A 25,634-nucleotide genomic window follows, 5' to 3' on the forward strand; every position below is an offset into this window, starting at 1 on the left:
CAAAAACTAAAAGAGAGAGAGAGAGAGAGGCGTAATACGTAAAATAACTTTGGAATAGAAAAATATTACTACTAACTAAATGTGGAAAATGAGTCAGATTTGGGGGCTGGCTTCGTACGTCGTAACCAAACCCTACTTATATAAGAAAGAATGAACAGCCATCAAAAAAACCTCTTGTGATTGAGGAAAGCGGGAGAGAGAGAGAGAGAGAGAGAGAGAGAGAGAGAGAATCGGATCGTTCTCGTATCTCTTCCCTTCCTCTTTTCTCCTCCAATTCTCTAGTGTTTTTTTCCCTTCTCAATACCAAAGGATAAAACTTAGATTGCGCTCATCTGCATCCTATCTTTCGATCTAGTTGGGTTTGGATCGTTTGGGGCCTTTTTGTTTCCTTAATCCTAGGGTTCGCGAGGTGGCATTCCAGCCCGATCACCATGACTGCGACGGCGTCGTCTTCATCCAAAGGGCCACGGTACGCGCCGCCGGATCCGACCTTGCCGAAGCCGTGGAAGGGTCTGATCGATGGGAGCACTGGCTACATCTACTTCTGGAACCCGGACACGAATGTCACCCAATACGAGCGCCCGGTTGTCGCCGCCGCCCCAGCTGCCCGAACCCCGCCTCTCGCAAAACCTGAGCAAGGCTCATTCTGTAATCAGGTAATTTCTCACTGAAATTTGCATGTAAAATCCTGAATTTAATCAGTTTTGCACTTCAAACCCTTGCCGTATCTGCAAAATGAGCAGAAAGCTCCCTTGGTTAGGCTGAAGATAACACCTTTTGAGTGGATGCTATTGAAAAGGAGAATGATGATTGTAGAATCGCTGCCTTAATCTCAAACAGCGGTTAAGTTCTGTTGAAATACCTAACGGCACGGGTTGAATCACAAATTCACTAATATGTAGGCTGATATATGCCAATTTTCTCTCTTCTTAATTCAAATTGCATCTGAATAAGTAATTCCAATCCGATCCTTTTGAAGGTGGTAGTGCTCTTGAAGCACTTGAAACAGCATGAACATTGCTGGTACTTATACCTTCTCTATTAATGCTGCAATTCCACTGCTAGAGATCCTATGCTGCATGATGAACACTAATCTATTGGTCTTTGGGAACTCATTTGCTATTGTTATAGAATATGAGATATATTTATGCTTGCTGACAATGATTTTGAACAAATTGTTTTTCAGCATTCAGAAGTCAGAAGTAGCAGCTTGAGTTCAAATAGTTATCCACTAAAGGCTAGTCATGAGTCATCTGCTAGTGCAGTTAGCATGCAAAACCTGAAGGCAACTGCTCGAGGAGATAAACCATCGGATACGGGAGGGAATTGTTCTATCGAAGCCTACCGTCGTCAGCATGAGATTACTGTCATAGTAAGTGCTCCGGTATTGCTAGAATTTCTGCTTTATTCTTATTCTGCAAGGATCTTAAATGCCCATATTTATAATTGCATGTCATGCATGCATATATAATAGACTCTAATATAGAGCAGATATGAAAATAGAAATATGATCTTAAATTGTGATTTCAGTGGTTGTCTCTTCGCTAGATACCTTTTTCTACAAATATTGATAAATGTAAAGCCTAGTTTAATGCATTTGCACAAGAGCTAAATGCCCATACGGTAAGGTTGAGGTGCTGAATATGTTCTCTTACAGATAGCATCTAGAAAATGCAAATAGATGCTTTTGATGAAGAAATGTTGTAAAATGGATGATGTGGGATCTACGTGACCGTTGCTGTGAGTGGGACAAATTCTCAAGGAAAAAGTTTCTATATATTAGATAATTCTTTTTGATTGGCTGTAGAAGAAAGGAAAATTATAACCCTATGAAATCAGTTGTAATGGATTTTAGAATTTCTTTATGGGTGTAGGCAAGGTTCTGAATTTTTATTTCCAATTCTGTTTTGATCTCAATTGTTCCCTCGCAACAAAAAATTACAAATCTTTTGGCATTTTCAGATTCAGTACACTTCGCTAAACATTATATTAAAATTATAAGTTTGAAAATTAGAAATAAAGGACACAAAGAGAACTACAACTAAACAAAGAGAAAAATAGGCCACCAGGATAGGAGCCAAGCTTATTCTTAGCTATCATACTCCTTTCCTATCGTAGGCTAAAAGAACACTGCATAGATATTTGCTTCCTAAAAAGGAGACCTCCTCTGACGATGGTAGAAGAAGTGAAATGTAAGTAGGGAGTTTTGATCTCTCGGCAATGATGATAACATTGCTAGGAAGGTCGATGGACTGACCTTGGAGGGTGACTAATTAACAATGACATGCTCCATCCATTTTTAATGGGATAAGTAGCTTTTAATTCACTCTACCTTGTAGTTTTCCTCAAGAATGTTAAGATGATTCTCATATTTCTCTCTTGTTGGCTCTTGTTGCAACCACCCATTGTGGCGCTAGCAATATGCCCCTATTCCCTTCCCTGCAAGTTGCCTCAGTACAACTACTTGGAGGTCTCTGTGCAAGTATTTAAGAAGATACAGATGGCCATATTACTCTTTGTGCTGATGTAGGATGATATTCATGATGGTAGTGCCTAATTGTTTTTGATGTCTTGACACCTAGACTAATTCAAACCATATGTCAGCCAGCCCGATAAATCAATTTAAAGTTAAAGGACTAAGGATCTGGTGCTTACATTAGGGATGCTTTGAAGATGGAACTTAGAAAGTTTGTGTGGTTTTATTGTATCCTTATCTTGGTTTGGGTGTATTAGGAGATGCAATATTCGTTTAGTAATGTGAGTGTCAATATAGTACCATATTACTAATATATAAATCCTAAGGACATATAGAAAGTTGCACAAATTGTCATAAAATCAAAACTATGATCCATGTACACTCTTCTTGACTAAAAACATATCCAAATTTTGAAGAAAAATACAAAACAAAAGATTATAATCTAAAGTTTATCAAGTTCTCCCCTCCCCCTTCATACCAATTTGATGCTTCTCAATTTCTTATATTCTCTCGTTTTAATTATTTCTATTATTGATAGTTAGGTGATTAGTTTTATGTTTTTAGTTGACAGCCAGTAAGCTTTTGTCGTGAGAACTATATAAATAGATTTATATGGAATTAATGTTGTGTCTCCAGCTACTTTATGTTATTATCATGTATGTGTTCTTTGTTATAAATTTTTTTATACAATTTTAATTTCCTTCCATTCACTCAGGACTTCTTATCCTGTTTCTTGTTGGTGACTCTTTGAAATTATTTCACTTTGAACTTTGCTTTCAGGGAGATGGAGTCCCAGAACCCTTTAGAACATTTCAGTCTACATGCTTTCCCTCGGAGATTCTCAGAGAGGTAATTATTTCAAAATCCTATATGCGTTTTGGAAAAAAAAAAAAATTCTTAAACTATCGGCACCAGTCTTGCTGAATTGGTTTTGCAAGACTAAACGGATGTTTTTGCATAATTCAAGCTTTACCTATTAGTATCTTGTAAGATCTAATTTTTATTTCCATTTTTGTAGTTTTTGCAGCAGGTGCGATATTAGCTCCTAGGAGCTAATGTCGTACTCTGTGAAGGTTGTCTGCCCTATGTTGGGAAGCCTGCATGCAGTTGGAGTGCCCTTTACAATGACCCAATTTGCTCCAAGGAGAGGCTAATGCTGTTTGGGCTGCTGCATTGGGCTGCCTTGTTTGGAGTAGACTCTCTGAGTCAACTATTCATGACCAGGGATGCCCGTGTTGGTTGGTCCAGCCTGCACCTGGTCTGAACAATAAGAAGGCCCCTCTCATGCTCCAGCTTGCATACGCATCTGGCATAAACTTAACTCTAAAACATAAAAGAAAACTTTTTGTATTCTACTTCATGATGAGACTCAAATATAAAAGAAAAAATAATCATGTGAACATTTTGAAGGCTATAACTTGTATCCACATTTAATTTATTGGTATTTCAGGTTCTCCAAGCAGGCTTCTCTGCTCCCACTCCAATCCAGGCTCAGTCATGGCCAATTACTTTACAGGGACGTGATATTGTAGCTGTTGCAAAGACTGGATCAGGGAAAACCTTGGGTTATCTCCTTCCAGGGTTCATTCATCTCAAGCAACTCAGGAATAATTCTAAGATGGGTCCAACGATATTGGTTCTGTCACCAACAAGGGAGCTGGCAACTCAGATACAAGATGAAGCTGTGAAGTTTGGTAGATCATCAAGAATTTCTTCTGTGGTACGTTCTTCTATAAATTAGTTTTATTGAGGTCTCTGGTTTAGTCAAATGGATCTGCCAGATGCCAGACATGCATCATCATCATCATCATCATACTTGCATATACTATATTGTCTTCTTATTTCCATCATAGTGCTTTTTATAATGTCATATACCTATTTTACCTATGCATTTCATTGATGATGTTGTTAACATTCTGCTCATACAAATCTGGATAAAGTGCTTATATGGAGGTGCTCCAAAAGGTCCTCAGTTGAGGGACTTAGACCGTGGTGCAGATGTTGTGGTTGCAACTCCTGGACGTTTGAATGACATTCTGGAAATGAGAAGAGTGAGCCTCCACCAAATTTCATATCTAGTTCTTGATGAAGCTGACCGTATGCTTGACATGGGATTCGAACCACAAATAAGGAAAATTGTGAAAGAAATACCACCACGTCGCCAGACTCTTATGTTCACTGCCACATGGCCAAAGGAGGTCAGGAAAATTGCTGCTGATTTACTGGTTAGTCCTGTTCAGGTTAATATCGGCAGTGTTGATGAGCTTGTTGCAAATAAAGCCATAACTCAGGTTTGTATGGAAATTTTTGGTTCCATTTCATTGTTGCTAGATATCATTTGTTTCATCTTTTTCACCTAATGCTTATCTTTTTCTGTTAATGTAGTATGTCGAAGTAATTACACCAACAGAGAAACATAGACGACTTGAACAAATCCTTCGGTCACAACAGCCTGGTTCTAGAGTCATAATATTTTGCTCTACCAAGAGAATGTGTGATCAGCTTGCTAGGACACTTACTCGTCAGTACAGTGCTGCTGCTATTCACGGTGACAAATCCCAGGTTGAGAGGGATTCAGTTCTGAGCCAATTTCGCAGTGGAAAATCCCCTATTCTTGTTGCTACTGATGTTGCTGCTCGAGGTTTGGATGTAAAAGACATCAGGTTACTCCATCTCTCTTCTTTTTTACATTGCAATTTTAGTAACATGAATAATTGAAAACAATAGAAACATGGTTCTCGCAAAAAATAAATGTATATGTTTTTCCTGCTTTCTTGATTCTTTCTTACTTAAGTTCACTTTGTAAAATCTTGGTGCTACAGGGTAGTGGTCAACTACGATTTTCCAACTGGTGTTGAGGACTATGTTCATAGAATTGGAAGAACTGGTAGGGCAGGTGCTACAGGAGTTGCCTATACTTTTTTCTGTGCTCAGGATTCAAAATATGCATCAGATCTTGTTAAAGTTCTTGAGGGGGCATGCCAGAGTGTCCCTTCACAGTTACGGGATATGGTCTCTCATGGTGGATATGGTGGTAAGTTTCGCTACTCGAGGTATGATGCACGTGCTCAGGATCATTCATATGCTGGTGGTGGTGTACGTGATTCTGGCCATGGCCGAAGTGGTGATTGGGGGCCAACCATTGATAAATCATACAGTTCTGATGGTCAAGGCTCTGCTCATTGCGGAAGCTTTCATGACAGGTCTCTCTCTCTCTCTCTCATATGGTTATGTATGTGTGTGTGTGTGTATATATATATATATGAAAAAAATAATGTGTAAGATAATATAGTAAATGGTTGCTCTCGCCACCTTAGTTTTGGCATGTAAAGACACTGAAGTTCGGGTCCTTACTAGTTATTATTTTGATGATCCTCTCATTTGTCAGTTGAAATCAATTATCTTTTTTTCAAACGAGAGGAAGGGGACAGTTTATGACACAGTAAGAGAAGACATGATAGCAATTAATTTAACAAGAAACCTTACATTAGGTAGAGCTGACGCCACATATTTGAGACTTGTTGGTTGTTTTGTTCTTGATTCGTTTCATATTGTTATCGCTACTTCAGACAATTTTTATTTGAGTAATCATTTCAACTTTTTCAACTTTTAGACTACCACAGAGCACACTAACATGATGGCATCTTGATCGCTTGATGTAGTATCCTATTTACTGCCTACAGTATTTCAGAACATTGTTTGAAATAAAGGTTGGAGTGGGCTGTACTGGCAAAGAGGATATTTATTACTAGTTATTTCTGGGACCAGGCTAAAATCAGGGTTCCCCTGTGGGCTTCTCGTTTTGGGCTTTGCATGTAATTTGTTACATGCACATGATGGACGTTAGAGTACATGCATATGATAGATGTATAGATGTGTGCAAACTGAATTTAACATTTTATTAAAAAGTTCATACCTATAGATCTCTGGCTTGTTAGCATGTAATCAAGTGACTTGAAATACTCGATTACTGCAACTCTGAAGCATGACGTTGTCTTCTTATGGACTATGTGATGCTTTGTTGGTATTGATGTAGATGTGAATATCCTTTTTGAGCTTGTGAATTTTGATGATATTGCAGGTATTATGGTGCCCATCAACGCAACTCTCGTGATACAAAGAGCGCCGTAAGCACAACAGACCATGCAGTGAGAGACTCATTCCATAGTAGGAGCCTTAATTCTACCTTAAGCAACGATATGGGGCATGGTGACTGGGACAATATCCGCCGCAGGAGTCGCAGCAGGAGCCCGAACGGTGATGTCCATAATAGCCCCACTAGGAGCCATGGCGGCGAGGGATACGGTGAGCCTGCAGTTTGTATGCAGTCTCAGTAAGTTTCTTCACACTACAGTAGTAAAATACTAAAGTCATGGATGGCTTCCAAGAAGCGGAGGACATCTGTTCATGGAGGATGGTTCAGATTTTTTTTGTAGGATAGTAAGATGGTTACTCTTATCCTATTTTGGGTGTATGCTGTGTCAGTTTTGCATCCTCGAGTAAATAGGATGTGACTAGAATCTTAATGCTTACTTTGTTGCTTCCGGATGGAGAACTTAATGTACATATGGAACCGAACTTGTTCTGTTTGTACTGCTACAGTTTCTCCTCATATGATCCTTTTAACTGTTATTTCGGTGTGGTTGTTGCTTGTCGTAATTATGGTGTATGACAGACTTTCTTTCAGAAGTTTTCTTTTGTTGCAGACGAGGTCTGTCACTTACTTTCTTGCTCGATTAATTACATTTTATATTTGAATTAACTACAGTTTAGTCTTAAAGTTACTGTACCCCTGAATTTTGTTTTGTGCACCAAACTCTTAACTAAGTTTCAATTATTAGATTTTTTTATTCTAAAGTTAACGAGGTTTTTTTTTTTATAGAAAGTAGTTAGTGAAAAGGTGGACATATAGATACAAAATGAAGTTCACGCTGTAAAAATATAGATACCATCACAACAAATTATCATAGACAGACGTTCTATATCAAAATACTTTTATGTTATATATTTCTAATCTATTATATTATAGTTGCATTATACTCAAGTAAATTGATAATTATATTAAACAAATGAGACGAATCTTCTCCACGGATTCTGGTCAAAATTTAGCCAGATTTACAGCCCAGAAAGCTGCTAAACTAGCAGGCATCATCTGCTTGTAGTCCGGAGCTTTAATAGATAATAATAGAGACGTGTACAGAGATAATGGATTGCTGGATAAGTGTTTCTTGTAACTATAGCATTCCTTGGTCCCCCAACAATCAACCGAGAAAATCCAACACACTTCACCTGTCGTTCTGCTATCTATTGTTTGATTTTGTTTTATTCTCCCAATCAGTTCAAGCAAATCATCTACTTGGGGAACACGAAAAGAATGCCCCTTCACGTTTCCTAACGTAAAACAGAACCACTCCGTGACCCAACAAATTTATTGCCCTGTTCTTCTACATCTACTCATAATACTATAGCTAACTAAGTAAGTTCTAAGCTTATTTACATCACACTGTCACCTCTAAATCTATCACAGAGTGTCATAGATACACAATATTTATATAAATTTATCCTTTGCCTAAGCATTTTTTTATCAAATTAAATCGTTAATTTAGACATTTTATGTGGCATCCAGCTAAGAAATAGTCAAAGAAAACTCCTGGTCCTTCCAAGAAGTGTTCTTTGCATCTATATCCTTTATTCATATAACATCAAAAAGAGTGTTTTTTTTTAAAATAATTTCCACCTCCATAACCTCCCAGAGTTCCAGCTCGTACGACAGAGATCCCAAGTGGGATGGAGCCAAAGAAAACCTAATCGAACAAGCAAGGGTAGTTCAGGTAATTCACAGCTCATATGTTTCTCGTCTTCACCTTTTTTCGTTGGACGTGAAGTGGTCCACCTCTGCAAGGTATATATATATATATATATATATCTCATAACAAAGACATAACCAACGTGGCACTACCTTCTTTCTCAGGCTAGATTTCGAATTCCTCACTCCTCTCTCTCGAACACCAAATCGACCAATGCAGTTGGATCTTAACTCCTTTCCTGAGATCTACCCTTACTTTGGATTTCTCTTACATTTACTTCGGAACTCAGATATGTAGAAATCTATGCTCTCTCCAATAGATTCTCCAATCTCACCCTTCGATGCAGGGCAGGGCAGGGCAGAGAAAAGACACTGGAAAACGACTGGTCTACTTGTATACTATATTACTATCACTACATAGGAAAGATAAATAAAGCTTGCATTTACTCAACTTAAACATCATTACAAATTACTCCCACAAATCTTTATGGCTTGTCAAAAAGGCAAACTCAGTTCTCCTTTCAGTATCATGAACAGTGTGATTCATAATGTTCCTTCTCTTTTTGATATAACAAATCGTCATATTTATCTTGGGTGGTAGTTGGTTGCTATTAGTTAGGAATGATTTCAGGAAAAAGGAAAAGAGAAAAAGGAAAAGCTACCATCTGTTCATTTCTTCATCAATGTGACATAGGAAGTGTGAGAGATTTGATTGCAATGAAATAGTAAAAAAAAGAACAATAAAAATTAAGAGTGTCCCCACCCATGGAATTTCCTACCAAAGTGGTTAAGTGGGGAAGCAAAGAATCTCATTCAGTTCCATGCTTTTATTGTGTGTAAGCATCCAACTTTACCTTCTTGCTTCTGCCATTTGCTCTCCTGCTTGTCCATCCCACTAATTAATTAATCCTTCTGATGGAAAAATCCATCCAAAGTTTAGCATCTTTCCTCTCCCCATTTCGTTTAAGGAGGTGCCCAAGTTTCCCTTCACACGCATTCCTTCGTGGGTATTGTTTAATTGTTTGGAAGCAGTGGCTTTATTACTCGTATTCTTCTCCAAGCTCAGGCTAATCTATGAAACTAGCAGCAGCTGATGTTTAGCCTTTGATTAGCTTCTTTTTGTTTACGTCTCTTCATTTACTTCCAATTGTTTTCACAGTACTGTGAGTAAGATTACGTTTGGATCTCTGGTTTGTGTCTTGTGGTTGGTTTGTGGATCTCCTCTTCTTTTGGACTTCCGCGTCGGTTAAACGTTTAAGGACCCACACCTGTTGTTCTTGCTGTCTTTTGCACATCCTACGTCCCAAGACAACTCATAATCCTGGCATTCTGAGTTATTGTTTGCATCCTGGAAGAGCTCAGAATGCCAAGAGATTGCATCAATAAAAACAGTAGCAGCTGAGTAGTAGTAGTAGTAGTAGCTAACAAGTTGTTAGGAGTTATTCACCATGCATGTCTCAACTGGATCATCAGATCATTCCTGGCAGCCCCTGGCGACCGCCGATACCACCACCGCGAGTTACTGGTTGAATTGGCGAGTGTTGCTATGCGCGATTTGGGTGTTCTCTAGCATGATCATAGCATCCATTTTGATATGGAGATATGAGGGTCCTGACTCCGAGAGAGAAGGAGAAGGCGACGGCGAAGGCGAAGGCGAAGGCCGGCGAGCTACCGTCGGAAATTTATACGACGATGAATCTTGGAGGCCATGCCTTAAGGAAATCCACCCTACTTGGCTACTAGCTTTTCGGGTTGTGTCGTTCTTCATTCTTTTGGTGTTGCTCACAGTCAATGTCATTGTGGATGGAGAGAGCATCTTTTATTACTATACTCAGTAAGCCTACTTCCTCATTATACTTTGCTTGTGATTAAAAGTTATATTAATCTCATCCAAGTATGTTGCATCCACTGTAATGTTTTGCTGAGTGTACGTGTCTCTTCAAACTTCTGCAACATGTAATAAGTGCTAAATAAGAGTGCCATTCAAGTCTCAATTCTTGTTCAAATGCCATGTCAATTTGCACAATATCATGTAGTAAAGGCCTCTTTCTGAGAAAGGATATGTTGGTTGCAATCAACCAAGGTCATGAGGTGAACTCAAATCATTCTTATGGTTATCATTTTTATGATTTCTTAGCATCAGGCCTTCTCCTCAGACTACACAGAGGATGAGATGACACAATTGGTGTTCCAATCTGTTTGCATTTATGTATACTATTTGTTCTGCTACATGCTAGCTCATCTACTCGATTGCTACTTACTACGATGTAGAAACTCTGCCATGTGTTCAAATTATTTTAGTTCATATCAGCATTATATTTTCAACAATTTGTTCTTAACGGATGATTATTTCTCTCTACATGCTACATGCTAGTTAACTGTCAGCTTATATCTGGCATGTTCCAGTAACTAAAGTAGTGAAGCTCCTTATCGAGTTCTTCATACCAGTAAAATTTAGCTGATTTCTGAATGTGCCTATGATGTTGTTGATTGGGCAGGTGGACATTTCTGCTGGTGACCGTGTATTTTGGGGTATGTTATTTTTATCACTTGGAAGATTTCTGGTTAATCTTTTGCTAATTTTACTTGGCGTAGGCAATTGGCTGTATGCTGATAATTTAATCGGATTTCTTCTTTCACTGATTGTCTAGCTTGGCTCGTTGTTGTCCATTTACGGGTGCCATCAATATCTCAATAAAGTTGGCGGGGATAGGGTTGAGTTTGTAAGGTCAGACACAGAACATGGAGGATATTTAGCTCCTACAACAGAGGCAAATGCAAATGTGCATCCTTCGAAAAGCTCTGGTTCCTGTGAAAATGACAATCGAGAAACTGCTGGATTTTGGGGTTATCTGTTCCAGATTATTTTTCAGGTAGCTTCCTTGACTAGAAATGTTGTTTTAATCAGTTATCCTCCTATCCATGCGGTGACAAAATATGAATAAGATAATTGATAGTTAATAATCGTAACGCATTGACTTATCCCACAAAATAAAGCATTCTGTATGTTTTGTAGAACAAATAAGTAATAGAAGCTGATTTTGAAAATTTCTAGCATCAAATTGGTGCCGTAGAACCTTTTTATATGTTGGGTTGTATTTCTTGAGATTGAACCTTCGATTGGTTCAATGCATATCCTGTGGATAGGTTCTAATACTGATGTTCAATAATATACCCGTACAAAGAGCTTACCGGGAAAGCAGCTTCATCTTAAAAGTAGAATGAGGATGTGCCAAATTTAAACTTCCAAAGAATTTATACTCAGAAAAAAAGAATTCTTTTCTTCCTTCAAACTTGCTAATCAATCAATTTAATTATTTAACCTGTTACTTTATTGCCAGACAAATGCAGGTGCAGTGATGCTGACAGATAGCGTATTTTGGTTCATTATTTTCCCTGTTCTTGCCATCAAAGATTATAATCTGAATTTTGTGAGTATTCATGTTTTCCTGCTCTTATACTTTTTATTTTATACTTTTCCATAGACTATCTGGTAGTACTGCTTGTTCATCCTATGGAACTGAATTATTAGAAAATATTCTACTTTTTTAGTAGTACTAGATTTCTTTTTTTTCATCTTACCCTAGGCTATATATGTGCATATCTGCAAAGTTCCCGACAGGCTAATAATCTTATCCTAGAAAACAACTGATGTGCTTCAGATAAAAGGTTGATTGAACTACAATTCTGAAATAATCTGCACTTCAGTATCATTCACCAAAGGGAAATACCTATGAGTATAGGATGTTTCTTTTTATTTCTCTGGTAGCTAAGACATCTGGACTATGAGATGTCATCGAGTAACAGTTTGATAGGTAAATAAATTTAAGCATATCTTTCTTCTTCTAAAATAGAAAACATCACTTGGTGATAGTACAGCTTGTTACATTAAATTCTTCTTCTTACTGACAAACAAGTGGAAATGCCTTCGCAGACGCTTATTTGGATGCATTCAATTAACGCAGTCTTCCTTCTCGGTGATACTGCATTGAATAGCTTAGTAAGTTCTTATATTGTAGCTCAATCAATCAAGTGATTCTTTTGGTTTATCCATTGACATTTTCTTTGGATGGTTCTGCTAGCGCTTCCCCTGGTTCCGCATTTCATACTTCCTACTATGGACAGCTATTTACGTCATTTTTCAATGGGTCATCCATGCTACCATCCCAATTTGGTAACTTTTGTGATAATGTGCTTTTGTTGCTTGACAACTTGTATTTTTTATGTGCTCATTCTCTACTTTTTCCCTCAAACAGGTGGCCTTATCCTTTTCTTGATTTAAAATCTCCGCAAGCTCCTATATGGTAATTCCCTTTTCCAACAATAAGAATTGCTCTTGTTTGTTCCAATCTGCAATATATGTTGTTACATCTAGTTGATTGATTCATTAATTTTAGGCAACTTCTCATCTTAGTCTAACTCCATATCTTAGTTGATAACATGTGAGCAATTAACAGACAGACTAGACTGGATACTGGAATGAAATAGCTTTTACTTGAACAAGAAGATACCTCTCTTCCTAATCTTCTATCTTAGCTATTGCTTGAAACTTGTATTCTGTTTATCACTTGAAACTTGGATTTCTTTTATCTTATTGTCATGCTGCACATATTTTAGCAAATAGATCTTAACATGTTTTCCTTTGCTACACATGATTTCTCAGGTATCTCGTGGTGGCATTGATGCATATCCCCTGTTATGCTGTATTCCCCTTACTTTTGAGATTGAAATATCTCCTACTAGCAAGGTGGTTTCCGCAGTCATTCCGGTCTCCAAAGTGATACGAGATGAAGCAGATTCATCTTGTATATATCTATGTTTTGTTTAGCTAGCTGAAAAAAGACCGAGGTGACTCCTAGAAGCAGCAAAGCAGCCAGTCAGAGTTTAATGACAGGGGCATCCTATTGAGCAGCCAGGATCAGCATTTATGACTGAAAACAGATTGCTAAGCTCGAAAGCGACGAACGTATTAATATCTGAAGGGATGCCAGACATGAAAAACAAAAACAATTTTACTGTACATATTAAGCTACATCTTTAACCCTTCTTTGATTGTTAGGCTAATGACTGCCACTTGACACATATAGGTGGTCAAAATGTTCAAGAATTCTATTCTTTTATACTCTCCAATTCATACCATATATAAGTGAGTTTTGTATTGAACAAATTGTGAATTGCAAACATATAAATCAAACCCATATTCATTTCTTTGTACCTTAGAAATGCTTACTTGGAATCTCTTGTGCTTGTTTCTGTGAAAGAATCCTTTATGGGATATAATGGAGGACCCCTTTGGATGCTTTTGATCACTTCTATTGTGGGATATTATCTTGGAGGAGTTGGGATTGGTTGCTTGTTCTGCCACTACTGGCAGACCCTTTCTGAGAAAAATATTCTACAGGCTGAAGCAAAGAGTGTGCACTTTGTTTTATTCCATTGCAGTCCTCCCACTTGTTACATCTCTTTTGGAATTCCCTGGTCCATCTTTGTAGAGTCCCCAGACTGCTTGGGTTCAGGAATAAGTTCAGAGAAAGTTAACATAGAGACACTCTGCTCTGTGCTGTTACTGAGTCCTTGACATTCTGCAGAACATCAAGGGGTGGCTGTCTGCTTTGATGTAAATGTAAAGGGAGAGCAGCAACACTTGATGTACCCCTTAATCCTAAAAATTTAGGATATTCTTTTTCCTGTTGTTGTTGTTGTTGTTATTATTGTTGATATCAGCTCTTTCTTATCCGGTAGCCGGTGGCGGTTGCATAGGCTGGACGAAAGGTAAACCATCGATGTAGTATCTAATAAAAAACTATTATTTAGTCGGTGTATAAAATATAAAAAATAATATTTTAAAAAATTAATTAGACTCAGATGTAGTCTTTTAGTATCTATTTCATTACAATCCGAGACCATCCTCAACTCTTTAACACATTTTTTCTCCTTTCTTTTACTCCCGTAATTAAATGAATATGTTATCTTATAAAATATAACTAACAAAATATGTGTTTAACAAATATAATATTATAAAATATAATCAAGCAAAAAATTATTTATTTATTTAGATACAACATTTAGAAAAACATATATCTCTTAATATAAATATATTTTTAAATACAATAAACTAAACCACCCTCAGTGTTTTGTTTCTACGTATTTTTCATTGTAAATTTTCTATTTAATTATATATATATATATATATATATTTAGATTTGATATTGGAATACGTTCTAATAATACAGTAATATATTCTAATTACTAAAAAAAATAGCAACTAAAAGCGAGAAAGTTTTAATTAAAAAAGGTAAAACAAAAATGTGGAAAATGAGAAGGATTTGGAGGCTTCAACCATCCATTAGTCGGCTGGCTCCGTCGCCCGTCTTCTCCAAAGGCACTCGAGAGTGAGAAAAGCGGGAGAGCTATCTTCTCTCCTATCATCTCCTCCCATTCTCTAGTGTTTTCCCTTCTCAATCCCAAAGGATAAAGTCTAGATTGCTCTCATCTCCATTCTTTCTTTCGATCTAGTTGGATTTGGATCGTTCGGGGCTTCTTTTCTTTTTTAGTTCTAGGGTTCGCGAGGTGGCATTCCAGCCCGATTACCATGACCGAGTCGGCGTCGTCTTCATCCAAGGGGCCGCGGTACGCGCCGCCGGATCCTACCTTGCCGACGCCGTGGAAGGCTCTGATCGATGGGAGCACTGGCTACATCTACTTCTGGAACCCGGACACGAATGTCACCCAATACGAGCGTCCGGTTGTCGCCGCTGCCAACGCCGACTCAACCCCGCCTCTAGCAAAGCCTGAACAAGGCTCATTCAGCAATCAGGTATATTTCTCACTGAAATTTGCATGTAAAACCCTGAATATAATCAACACCTTTTGAGTAGATGCTGTTGGAAAGGAGAATGATGATTGTAGAATTGCTGCCTTAATCTCAGACAGCGGGTAAGTTCTGTTGAAATACCTGACGGCATGGGTAGAATCACAAATTCACTAATATGTAGGCTTCTATATGCCAATTTCCCCTATTCTTAATTCAAATTGCATCTAAATAAGTAATTCAAATCCGATCCTTTTAAAGGTGGTAGTGTTGTTGAAGCACTTGAAACAGCATGAGCCATTGCTGGTACTTATCCCTTCTCTATTAATGCAGCAACTCCTCTGCTAGAGATCCTATTCTGTATGATGAGAACTTGACTATTGATCTTCTGGACCTCTGTTATAGAGGATGAGATATATTTATGCTTGCTGACAATGATTTGAATAAATTGTTTTTCAGCATTCAGAAATCAGAGGCATCAGCTTAGGTTCAAATAGTTATCCACCAAATGCTAGTCAAGAGTCATCTGCTAGTGCAGTTAGCATGCAAAATCTGAAGGCAACTACTCTAGGAGATAAGCCATCGGATACGGGAAGGGATTCTTCTATCGAAGCCGACGGTCATCAACATGAGATTACTGTCATAGTAAGTGGACTGGTCTTGCTATAATATTTATTTTCCTACAAGGAACTTAAAAGCCCATATTTATAATTGCATGCCATGCATATACAATATAGACCCTAAAATACGGCAGATATGAAAATAGAAATATGATCTTAAAGTGTGATTTCAGTGGTTGTCTCTTTGCTTGAGACCTTTTTGTACAAATATTGATAAAGCCAAAAGCCTAGATTACTCTAAGATAACATCTGCTCAAGAGCTAAATGCCCATACGGTAAGGTTGAGGTGTTGAATATGTTCTTACAGATAGCATCTAGAAAATGCAAAGAATGGATTTTTGATGAGGATATTGTAACCCTGTAAATTCTGTAAATTCTTGATGAGGATATTAGAAAATGCAAAGCGGTTTACGTATGAGAGAAACTACTGAAGTGTTCAATGTTTTATGTGGAATTGCTAAACTCTTCAAGGTTCATTTTTTTTCTTTCTGAAAGAAACAGTAAAAACCACAATCCTCTTCTTTCTTTCTTTGAAAAGAATCATTCATGTTGGTGGTCACATCCTTATTGTTGTCAAAGAGGAAGGAGCCAGTCATTTGGCGACTTAACCCGGCCATGTACTCCTTGTCATTCTCCATCATGGTCACGGACTCCACTAGCGAGTTTAGGCTCTAGTCAATTCTGAACGACCCAAGTAGTCGAATTCTCTCCCTATGCACCCAATTAGCCAGATTTCACCCTCTACCGGGTGAACAATCGAAGTTATCTATATGTTTTGGGGGATCAGAGAGGGTTTTTATGGTTGGATTACCCAGAAATGGTGACATTGTTCAAGTACTCTTTGTTGTCGATATATTCAAAGTAATATTAGTTAAATCAGGTTGAAGGCAACTAAATTCATTATGGTATTATTTGTTTATTTTTTTTTAGTTTTGGTTAGAAAAAGGAGTAATTACTTCTCTAGGTCATCTTTTTAAAGATTTCCTGACATTATTTTCCAATTTTAGGAAAGGCAGAAATTGGTCGGAACAGTTAATTGGGGCACTGCGACACTTTTTGGAGTCTTCACGGGTTTGTTATATGGTGGAACCAAGGAGGCTGCTGCATCTGTGGTAAGATATAATTTTTTTTCTGAATTTTTCGTTTTTTTTTTTCTGTTTTAGAAATAGCATGTAAAAGCTCATAGTATTGTTGCTGTGGGTTTATTTAAAGATAAATATGAGGTAGATGAAATCAGTTTATTTATTTTTCTTAAGAAGAAAAGTACATTATAGAGATTTTTCGTTCTCTCTCCTGTTAATGTTGGCAGTTAAATGTAAGATGTACGGCTTGAGTAGGAACGAGGTGAAATTTGATCTCCAAAATATAAGCATGAATGTTTAATCTAATTATCATATTTTATTCCTGTAGTACAGTAGAACCAAAGTAATAGGAGATAATCAGAGATTCAGAGTTGATCTCCATGATATGTTGGTGCTCAGACAGCATTAAGATGTTGTCAGCAACCTATTTTCCTACAGCGTAGACTCATATTGATCACTTCAAATTGAGATGCATCCTAAAAATGTCTCTAAGCATTTCGAATGCCAAGACAGTAGTCTCAACATGTTGGAGTCCATGATCTTGTGTCACACCAGTCTTTTCCATTAGGTGAGATATATATATATATATATATATATATATATATATATGACTTAGTAATCTTGACATGGTAGGAATTTTTTCTCTTAACAAGTCATTCCTAGGACCTAATATGCTGATAAATAAACTACATTATCAAAAATATATGTGTGGCATTGGCTTTGAGATCTTTTCTAGAACCTGCAATGGTCCTACAAAGTCACAGGAATCACCAATCTTCACCATTAGGCAATATATATATATATTCTAAATCACCTGATATGCTGATAAATAAAATACGATATCAGAAATATATGTGTTCAAATATTGGTTTTATCTTCGAGATCTTTTCTAGAACCTGCAATGGTCAGACAAAGATCATCAATGTATCTTATTCTCTCAATACTTCCTGAAGTAGGAATGCAAGACCTAACTTTTCGTCTTTCATCATATTTTACTTGATAAAATCATGTTTCCTTCTGTATCGTGGATATCAGTCTTTGCAATCCGGTCCTCTACAGAAGAGATAGGAATTCATTTTTATGGTTTTTGGTTAGTATTTTGTAACATTTTACCACTTCTTTTTTATTCTAGCACTTATCCCTCTTTTTGGAACCAAGCACTAAATTGGAATTGGAACGAAAATTTCCTTTATTTCTTGTTTATACTAATTACAATTTTTTTCTTATTCCACAATCAAATGGGTCCTAAACGTGGAAGCAAAATCTTGAGTTCATGTTGTGGTGACACCTATTATAGTTTATAACTGCAATTCTCTCTCTCCCTCTCTCTCTCTCTCTCTCTCTCTCTCTCTCTTCATTAGTTGAATATATCTTATTTGTAGAGCAAGGATGCAGAAGTTATGCTGAAGATGGGGAGCACACCGGACAAGCGTGAGCAATACAGATTAATGAGAGATGCCATGGAGAAGAGGTTCAACAGGATAACCCGTGGTTCATTAGTTGGTGGTGTTCGCCTTGGCATGTTCACTGCAACATTTTTTGGCATACAAAATCTTCTTTCTGATAAGCGGGGTGTGCATGATGTACTGAATATTGCTGGGGCAGGATCCGCTACTGCTGCCATGTTTGGTCTTATATGTGAGAATCTTGACTTATTTCGTCTGCTCTAAGCCTCAAATATTCTGCCTAGAATGTTAGTATTTTGTAACATTTTAAGTGTACATAAAAAAGTTCTTTAGAAATGAAATATTGCCACTTTTTTTTTTGGTTAGTTGATATATTCATCTCAAGTTCTTGATTCACCTGTTCTTCAGGATGGGATGAACACTGTTCAACTAAGCAAGGTTAAGCAGTAATGTGACACCTAAAGTTAATTGCCTATGGATAAACACTTGGGTTCCTCAAAGTTTTCTAGTAGAATTAACTATATGATACTAAAGTGTGTGAGCTCAAGATATTGTAAATAACTAAATTGTGAATAATATGCTTCATTTCATATTTAGGCAAGGGTTATTATGATACAGTTTTCTGTATTGTATTGTATTGTATTGTATTGAGGCTTTGTTGTCTGAATTGGATGTATATTTAATAGTTCACATTTCCACCAATGCCAAACTCCTAATTTTTGAAGGCTGATATTTCTTGCATTGAATACAGGTTAGCAAGCAGTATATTGAAAACTTGCACATGGTTAGCTATGAAATTCTAATGGCAGGCTGCCAGGCTCACTATGTCTTATGCTACTTCCTTCCTGATTATTGTTATTTTTTCTGTAATTCGTTTGTTCACGCTGTAGCCACAGGGGTTCTTGTATTTCCATTGTATACTTTTCTGTCTATTTAATTGGTTATCTACAGTCTTCGTTTATTTTTGTTAGTTCCATTTTTCTCCATGTATTCTTAAGTTTATGATTGTCCAGATTTCTTTTCGAAATCAACCTGGAAAATTATAATTTATAATTGCTATGATAGATGACAAGAAAATTTCCTGTCAACTGACTAGTTAATTTTGACCTTCAGTACCAGGTTCGATGATGTGGCGCACTAGGAATGTACTGCTTGGGTCAGTTCTCGGAGCTGGAATTTGCTTTCCTCTTGGTAATGTTTATCTCGCATAACTTCTATGCTTGCCTCTACCAGTCACTGTATTTTTTTTTCAAGAATCACTTTATCTCAGTGACAAAGGTATCCTTCGCATTTTAATCTTCAAGACAAATATATGGAAGTTATACCAAATATTGAGAGTATGGCACAAAATGACCCTGAGAAATACAACACATTATTAGTATCATATGAGTCATTGTGAAAAAGAGCTTTGGAAACTGATACCCATTATTTTTCTAAATTTACTCTCTTGAGGCAACTTAGTTCAGAATCCATATTCTCGACTGAATAAATTATAAATCTATTAATAAAAATTTTGATTACTATCACTATGTAAGTCTAACTGATCGATTTGTTTGTCTTCATGACCAACATAACTACTCTGTAATGTGCTTAACAGTTCACTTTTATTAGTAACAAAGTTGCCTTTTAGAAGTTAATGCAGGCTAGATATGACTCAACTTCCTTTTCTGTTTCTCAACTAAATCTGTCCATAAAATTATTGCAATTATATAATATGTCTCCGGCTTATTTTATTGAATACATCTGATCAGGTTGGTTACAATTGAAGCTGGTAGAGAAGGCTAATCAAGAGATTGCAAGTTCTAACCCATCATCTGATTTGACTGAGAGAGGAGAAGCAAACCATAGTCGTGTTGGTGCTGCAATTGAAAAGCTCGAGGGGAGGTTAAAGAAGTAATACTTAAATTCCAATTACAATATTTTCGTACCATCTGTTGGCTGATGGAAGGAAGAAACTGTTGTCGGCTCATGGAAGGAAGAAAGGGAAAATTCGAATTAAATTTGAAGATACGGAGTTTTTTCAAAGTGGAACTTGCATAGGCAGAGTTCCTTTGATCTTTCAGGACTTCTTTCCGGTGCAGCATAAATCACAAGATTTGCCTGGATCAATGCCCTGTCTAAATTTATATACTTAATTTTGTCATAGGAATGTTCTATTACTATCAAATACTGTATGTATCTCTCAGGGTCTTTATTGTTTTGAAATTTAAGATCCTAACCCCTTGCAGTTTGATATCCCAATCCCTTTCGTCTTGAGTTCAACTGGTTTGAAACTTTTTCCTTACGTCGTATAAATATACAGGTATCAAACAATCACTCAAAAACATTTATTTTCTCCCCGTTCTTGGGAGTCAATTGCAGGGTCTGGATACAAAGAGGAAACGCTGAATGCGGTCTCGAGAATGCAGTCGGACTCAAGTGCTGTAATCTCCAGTTCTCGTGCAGTACCTACCGTTTCTCTTTACTCTATATTCTTTTATTAACAGTCCAGCCTACGTTCTTCTCTTTATTGTAAATTTGTTTCAAGATATTTCGTGCTTTACTTTAATCTCTGTCTTCAATTTTTATATAAGCAAAGCTGTTGTCGATGCACCAAGACCAAGAAAAGGAGACGCATTCTATTGCATGCATGTGGTGGCAAAAGCGAAAGCAAAAATTACTTAACTCATCGACCAAGCAAAGAATATGTTCCTCTCCAATATCTCCATTGGTTTTTTATTCTTTCCAATGCTTTTCCTGTCTCTCCACTTTCTTACACACAGCTGAGTCAGCTACAGTTGAAGCTATGCTCTTCCAACTTCCCTCTGGTTTGCATCTATTACATCTCTTCTTCTTCTTGATCATGGCGGCTGTGGCCGCGGCCTTGCCCTTCGGGAGCCTGACGTGCCGATCCTACTGCGGCAACATCACGGTGGACTACCCCTTCGGGCTCCAGGCCGGCTGCGGCCACGCCGGCTTCCGCGAGCTGCTCTTCTGCATCAACGGTATGTTGATGCTCCACATCCCCTCCGGCTCCTACCGCGTCCTCGACATCGACTACGCCTACCGCGGCCTTACTCTCCACGACCCCGCCATGTCCGACTGCTACGCCCTTCGCCGCCGGCCCCACAATGCCGTTGCCAATGATGGCTTCGTCGTCGAGCGGTGGCGCGTCCCCTACCTCCAGCCCGACCCGGACAACGTCTTCATGCTGCTTGGATGCAGCGCTGACTCTCCCCTGTTCCAGGTATAAAAGCTTATGCAGTTAGAGATGGTAGTTTTATTCGTATATAATTCTCTATCTCAGTCAATCAGGAACAGTTTTACATTTAAATAAAGGAGCTCGTGCTTTAATAATTAATATCGTGTTAATTAATTAATTAGTTATTTTCTTTTACAGTTTTTTTTCCATAATTGTATCGTAATTGCTATTATATTTTTTAAAATATCATAATTAGGCACCCAGATGTTTATCTTTTTCAAGAATACCGTTCTTTCAATTAAAATTAAGAACTTAAATTTTAAGAATTGTTTAAAATGGTTCAAAAACTGTCTAATGTTAATCTGATATCATATTACAAGAGAGTTAAATATAATGTGAAAAGAAAGAGTGGTATTTTACACCCTAAACTTTTAACTTTAGGATAAGGGTATTTTATCAATTTAAATCTATACACTTTGAAAAACTACCTGTCGAAAATTAATCATAAGTAATTAGAAAATCTCTTTCTTTTTAAGCTTAAGTTATTATCACAATGATAAGATTAGACGAGATTCAAAAACATGACTTCTTATTCTGATGCCGAGTTAGTTTAATTTCATTGTATTCTCTAAAATCTAAAAGCTGTTATCAAAGAAAAATAATTCTACTAATGTATATATACTCTGACACCAGGGATTCCCGGACAGGCATCTGCCCTGTCGCAACATCTCCGGGATGGGCTGCGAGGACTACTACCGCTGCCCCGTCTGGGACCGCCGCCGCTCCCCGGCCTACGGCGAGAAGACAAACCCGCCAGAATGCTGCGCGGTGGAGTTCGCGGCGATCCGGGAGATCAACATGAGCCACTTAGGATGCGAGGGGTACAGCAGTGCCTACAGCCTCGCTCCGGTGCGGCCGCCGGGGCCGGGGGCGTGGGCTTACGGCATTCGCCTCGCCTACTCGTTGCCGATGGATAACAAGGGCTTCTGCGGGGCGTGTCAGGCCACCGGCGGCGTGTGCGGCCACGACAGCAGCAGCGGCGCCGATCTCTGCCTCTGTGGGGACTGGAACTCCACTTCCAACTGTGACTCTAAATGTACGTAAACGCTTCCTTTCGATACAACAATGCATTCATTCTGCATGCATTAGCAATGCTTTGAAGAACCCAATTCCCAGATGAATCTTTCATGTCACAATGAATAGAACCTCTGGATCCAACTTTCCATCCTCTTTTTCTCGATGCCATTCAAGATTTTAGAACTACGACTAACTGTTTCTTTCGTCTTGGCTTTGGCGCAGTTAGCTCGCTTGCTCCGGCGATCAAGTCGAGATCACTCACGGCAACGCTAGCATGGGGTAAGTTTTTAAGCAACTCCTTTTTCTTTTCTTTTTTCTCTCTCTCTTTTGTCTCCTATGAAACTAATAACCAAAATAATGGAATGAATTATCTCACATACTACTGGGAAATTTTAAATCTTTAAAAACAGTGGCTTTTATATTTCATTTCAGAGTTAAAATATTTTAATGGGCTCAAAAATAGAACTTAATTTAAATAGATGGGTAGTTTTTATGAGTGTGGGAGGATTTAGACTCATGACTCTGATTCTAAATTTCTAATACTATAACTACCGACTACTCTAAAGGGTTTAAATGATCAAAAATATTAATTTGTATATTTCATATTTCAACAGTACATTTATACCAACCAGAAAATAATCTTACGTGGGATAAACATATCGCTCATCTTTCTGAAACAAGTTCTTTATCATAACAGAGCATTTGTTTGCCTAACGCAGGTTTGCTATTTCCTTTGTGGTTTGACTACCAGCTCTCAAGAAGATCATGATTGCTCTCTCTCTCTCTCTCTCTCTCTCTCTCTCTCTCTCTCTCTCTCTCTCTCTCTCTCTCTCTCTCTCTCTCTCTCTCTCTCTCTCTCTCTCTCTCCCTCTCTCCTTTGACTTGCTGATTGTGTTCATTTTTTTTTCCTCCCCTAGAGGTGTTTTTTCTCTATCCTATGTGCGGTCGTGTGGAGTTTTCAGTAATCCCTTGTCTTTTTGAGGTATTCTAAATCTCAATTAAGCTACAAAACAACCCTTGAGGGAAGTCAAAACTCCCACCTCATGGAGACGTATTTCTCAAACCACTAGGATATAAAATGATTTTGGACGTTTATATTTTACGTGTTAGGATTAGCCTAATTATAATCTATTTCTCATTATCTTCCTAGTAATATACATATACCCACAGTACTGCTCATCTATTAATATGAACATCCAAATTTAGAGGAAGACTAGTTAAGCCGTAAAGATTCCAGCTTAGCTGGTCAAACATCTAGAATAAATTGATTCCAAGAGGAGAAGAGGAGAGAAATTTAGCATAGAGATATATTTTCTCTCGTTTAGATAGAATGTTTGAAAAGATAAACAAGAATAGAGAAGAAAGTCCATCCCATCGTAGCGTGAGAGATAAAATAGTTCCAATATTTCTGGGAGACAAGATCTACTTCTTCTATCTTTTCAAAGCACTATCAACGTTTTCTACGAAAGAAAACGAAGCACTAAGAACATTGTCTGTGTGGCTGCTTTCATTAGTTGACATTAGAATGGGAATCTAGAAGGACTATGTGTGGATGGCCGACTAGTTACTTTCTAGCTACCTGGCCATATTTTCTTGGGGAGAATGTGACCTGTGATATGATATTCACCAATTGAATGGTTAGATACATTTTATGAGATGAGTCAAGGCTGGTTTGAATTCATTGGAAAGTTTGGATTATTTATACACTTTTTAATTTACCAGCCACAGTAAACAAAATTATATTTGCCTAACATATTAATAAAATCTATTTTATTAGCTTCTCAAAAAGTGCCGCGGAATATATAAAAATTTATTTGTATCACTTTGTCTCCGTATAATTTAAATTAATATAAAATTGTTTATATATCTATTCAAACTATAGAAAAAATACAAAAGAAGATTTGGTTTCTTTAAATCTAAAACAGAACATACTTTCTTTTATTTTCTTTTATCTAAGACTATAAATATTAAATATTAGCTATTATTTACTTATGACAATATACCTCCTTTTAAATATATGATCATGAAAATTTTTAATCATCTTAAAAATATAGAGAGAAGATTTATCTTTACTCTTAAATAATTGAATTATTAACATAATATGAGTACTATGATCATTTATATTTCCTTTGATAAGTTTGGATTGAAAAGTTGAAGATTTTATATTATTTCAAACCATAAAAAAAAGGGTGATATAAATAAAAGTTAAATGGAGTATTTAATTTTAGGGATAACCACTTAGGAGTAGTTTTTAAATTCACCAACAAAAATTGTTATCCTCTAATAAATTAAGCTTTTTAAGGATTTTCTATTGTTTCCTCTTCTTACTACTAGTTTTTTTTTTACTAGCTGGATAGCTTCAAGTTTAATAATTAGTTTTTATCATCTGAGAATCCCTCAAATATGAGAGCTTAGAAAAGAGTTTATATTTGAATTAATTACATTTGACTCTTTTTTCGAACATCCACCGTTTTTCACATATATTTTCAATTTTTCTTTTACCACGTAGATCTCCTGAACGAAGAAATTTTTTATGAATATTTTTCTTAGTTCAAAATATTATATACATATATAAAATAAAATTTAGAATGCCCATGTAAATAAGGGTGAGGTTTAGGGAGATTATATTCTAAGATTTGTGGCAGACTCTTTCACTTAAACATACATGACATCCCTCTCTACCAATAGTGCTCATAGTTCATTCTATTATAATATGAACTGTCTCAATATTCTCAGATACAACCTGAGCTTTATAAGTTCTTACTGCTTTAGTACTATTTTACTTTTGTAAGTGTGAAGATGAGATCTCCTATCATACAGTGAAAATGTGATCATTCATGATGATCCTTTGTCTGGTCCAGACTTAAAACATGTTAATTTAATTAGATGTTGATGGGATGAAATTAGTGAGCATGAATATTTAGGTGGAGTTAGGTAGGTGTAAAAGAGATACTTATTCATGAATTAAATAAGATTAGATTAATGGTAGGTGTCCGAATAATTATCCGTTGAGAACATATCAACTAAATATTATTTAAATTATAATAAATAATTTACTAATTATTTGCACCGTAAATACACTTGATCCAGCGAGACATTTTTTCAATTTTTCTTTTCAAGTTTGCTCATGTTTGCAATCAATAAATTTGAATAAAAAATTAATTATGTTTAGTAG

The 25,634-nt window shown here is 37.0% G+C and overlaps 4 protein-coding genes across 5 annotated transcripts; all 4 read left to right on the plus strand.

Moving 5' to 3' along the window:
• The first annotated feature begins 169 nt into the window (after positions 1–169).
• Positions 170–7,108, plus strand: LOC140764699 (DEAD-box ATP-dependent RNA helicase 14). Of its 2 annotated transcripts, none has more exons than XM_073103401.1 (8): positions 170–656; positions 1,187–1,372; positions 3,257–3,325; positions 3,927–4,196; positions 4,417–4,767; positions 4,862–5,139; positions 5,299–5,679; positions 6,558–7,108. In XM_073103401.1, exons 1-8 carry the CDS (start codon positions 432–434, stop codon positions 6,811–6,813), a joined length of 2,016 nt encoding a protein of 671 aa, XP_072959502.1. In that variant the 5' UTR covers positions 170–431; the 3' UTR covers positions 6,814–7,108. The 2 variants fall into 2 exon arrangements, with proteins under 2 accessions (XP_072959502.1, XP_072959503.1); XM_073103402.1 differs by lacking the exon at positions 170–656 and adding an exon at positions 3,495–3,734 and having other exon boundaries at positions 1,301–1,372.
• Positions 7,109–9,115: 2,007 nt separating this feature from the next.
• Positions 9,116–13,496, plus strand: LOC140765965 (uncharacterized). Its single transcript, XM_073105318.1, has 8 exons — positions 9,116–10,116; positions 10,781–10,814; positions 10,934–11,155; positions 11,624–11,713; positions 12,217–12,282; positions 12,365–12,456; positions 12,539–12,586; positions 12,946–13,496. Exons 1-8 carry the CDS (start codon positions 9,731–9,733, stop codon positions 13,061–13,063), a joined length of 1,056 nt encoding a protein of 351 aa, XP_072961419.1. The 5' UTR covers positions 9,116–9,730; the 3' UTR covers positions 13,064–13,496.
• Positions 13,497–14,614: 1,118 nt separating this feature from the next.
• On the plus strand, positions 14,615–20,442 carry LOC140765824 (uncharacterized). Its single transcript, XM_073105079.1, has 6 exons — positions 14,615–15,099; positions 15,553–15,738; positions 16,721–16,825; positions 18,178–18,433; positions 19,315–19,392; positions 19,953–20,442. The coding sequence occupies exons 1-6, from the start codon at positions 14,875–14,877 to the stop codon at positions 20,096–20,098; spliced, it is 996 nt and encodes a 331-aa protein (XP_072961180.1). The 5' UTR covers positions 14,615–14,874; the 3' UTR covers positions 20,099–20,442.
• Positions 20,382–23,315, plus strand: LOC140765823 (uncharacterized). Its single transcript, XM_073105078.1, has 5 exons — positions 20,382–20,466; positions 20,563–21,427; positions 22,076–22,478; positions 22,682–22,738; positions 23,179–23,315. The coding sequence occupies exons 2-5, from the start codon at positions 20,789–20,791 to the stop codon at positions 23,226–23,228; spliced, it is 1,149 nt and encodes a 382-aa protein (XP_072961179.1). The 5' UTR covers positions 20,382–20,466; positions 20,563–20,788; the 3' UTR covers positions 23,229–23,315.
• The last annotated feature ends 2,319 nt before the right edge of the window (positions 23,316–25,634 follow it).

This window comes from Typha angustifolia, chromosome 8, assembly GCF_048772165.1.
Source record: "Typha angustifolia cultivar Huaian chromosome 8, ASM4877216v1, whole genome shotgun sequence".
Taxonomy (NCBI): domain Eukaryota; kingdom Viridiplantae; phylum Streptophyta; class Magnoliopsida; order Poales; family Typhaceae; genus Typha; species Typha angustifolia.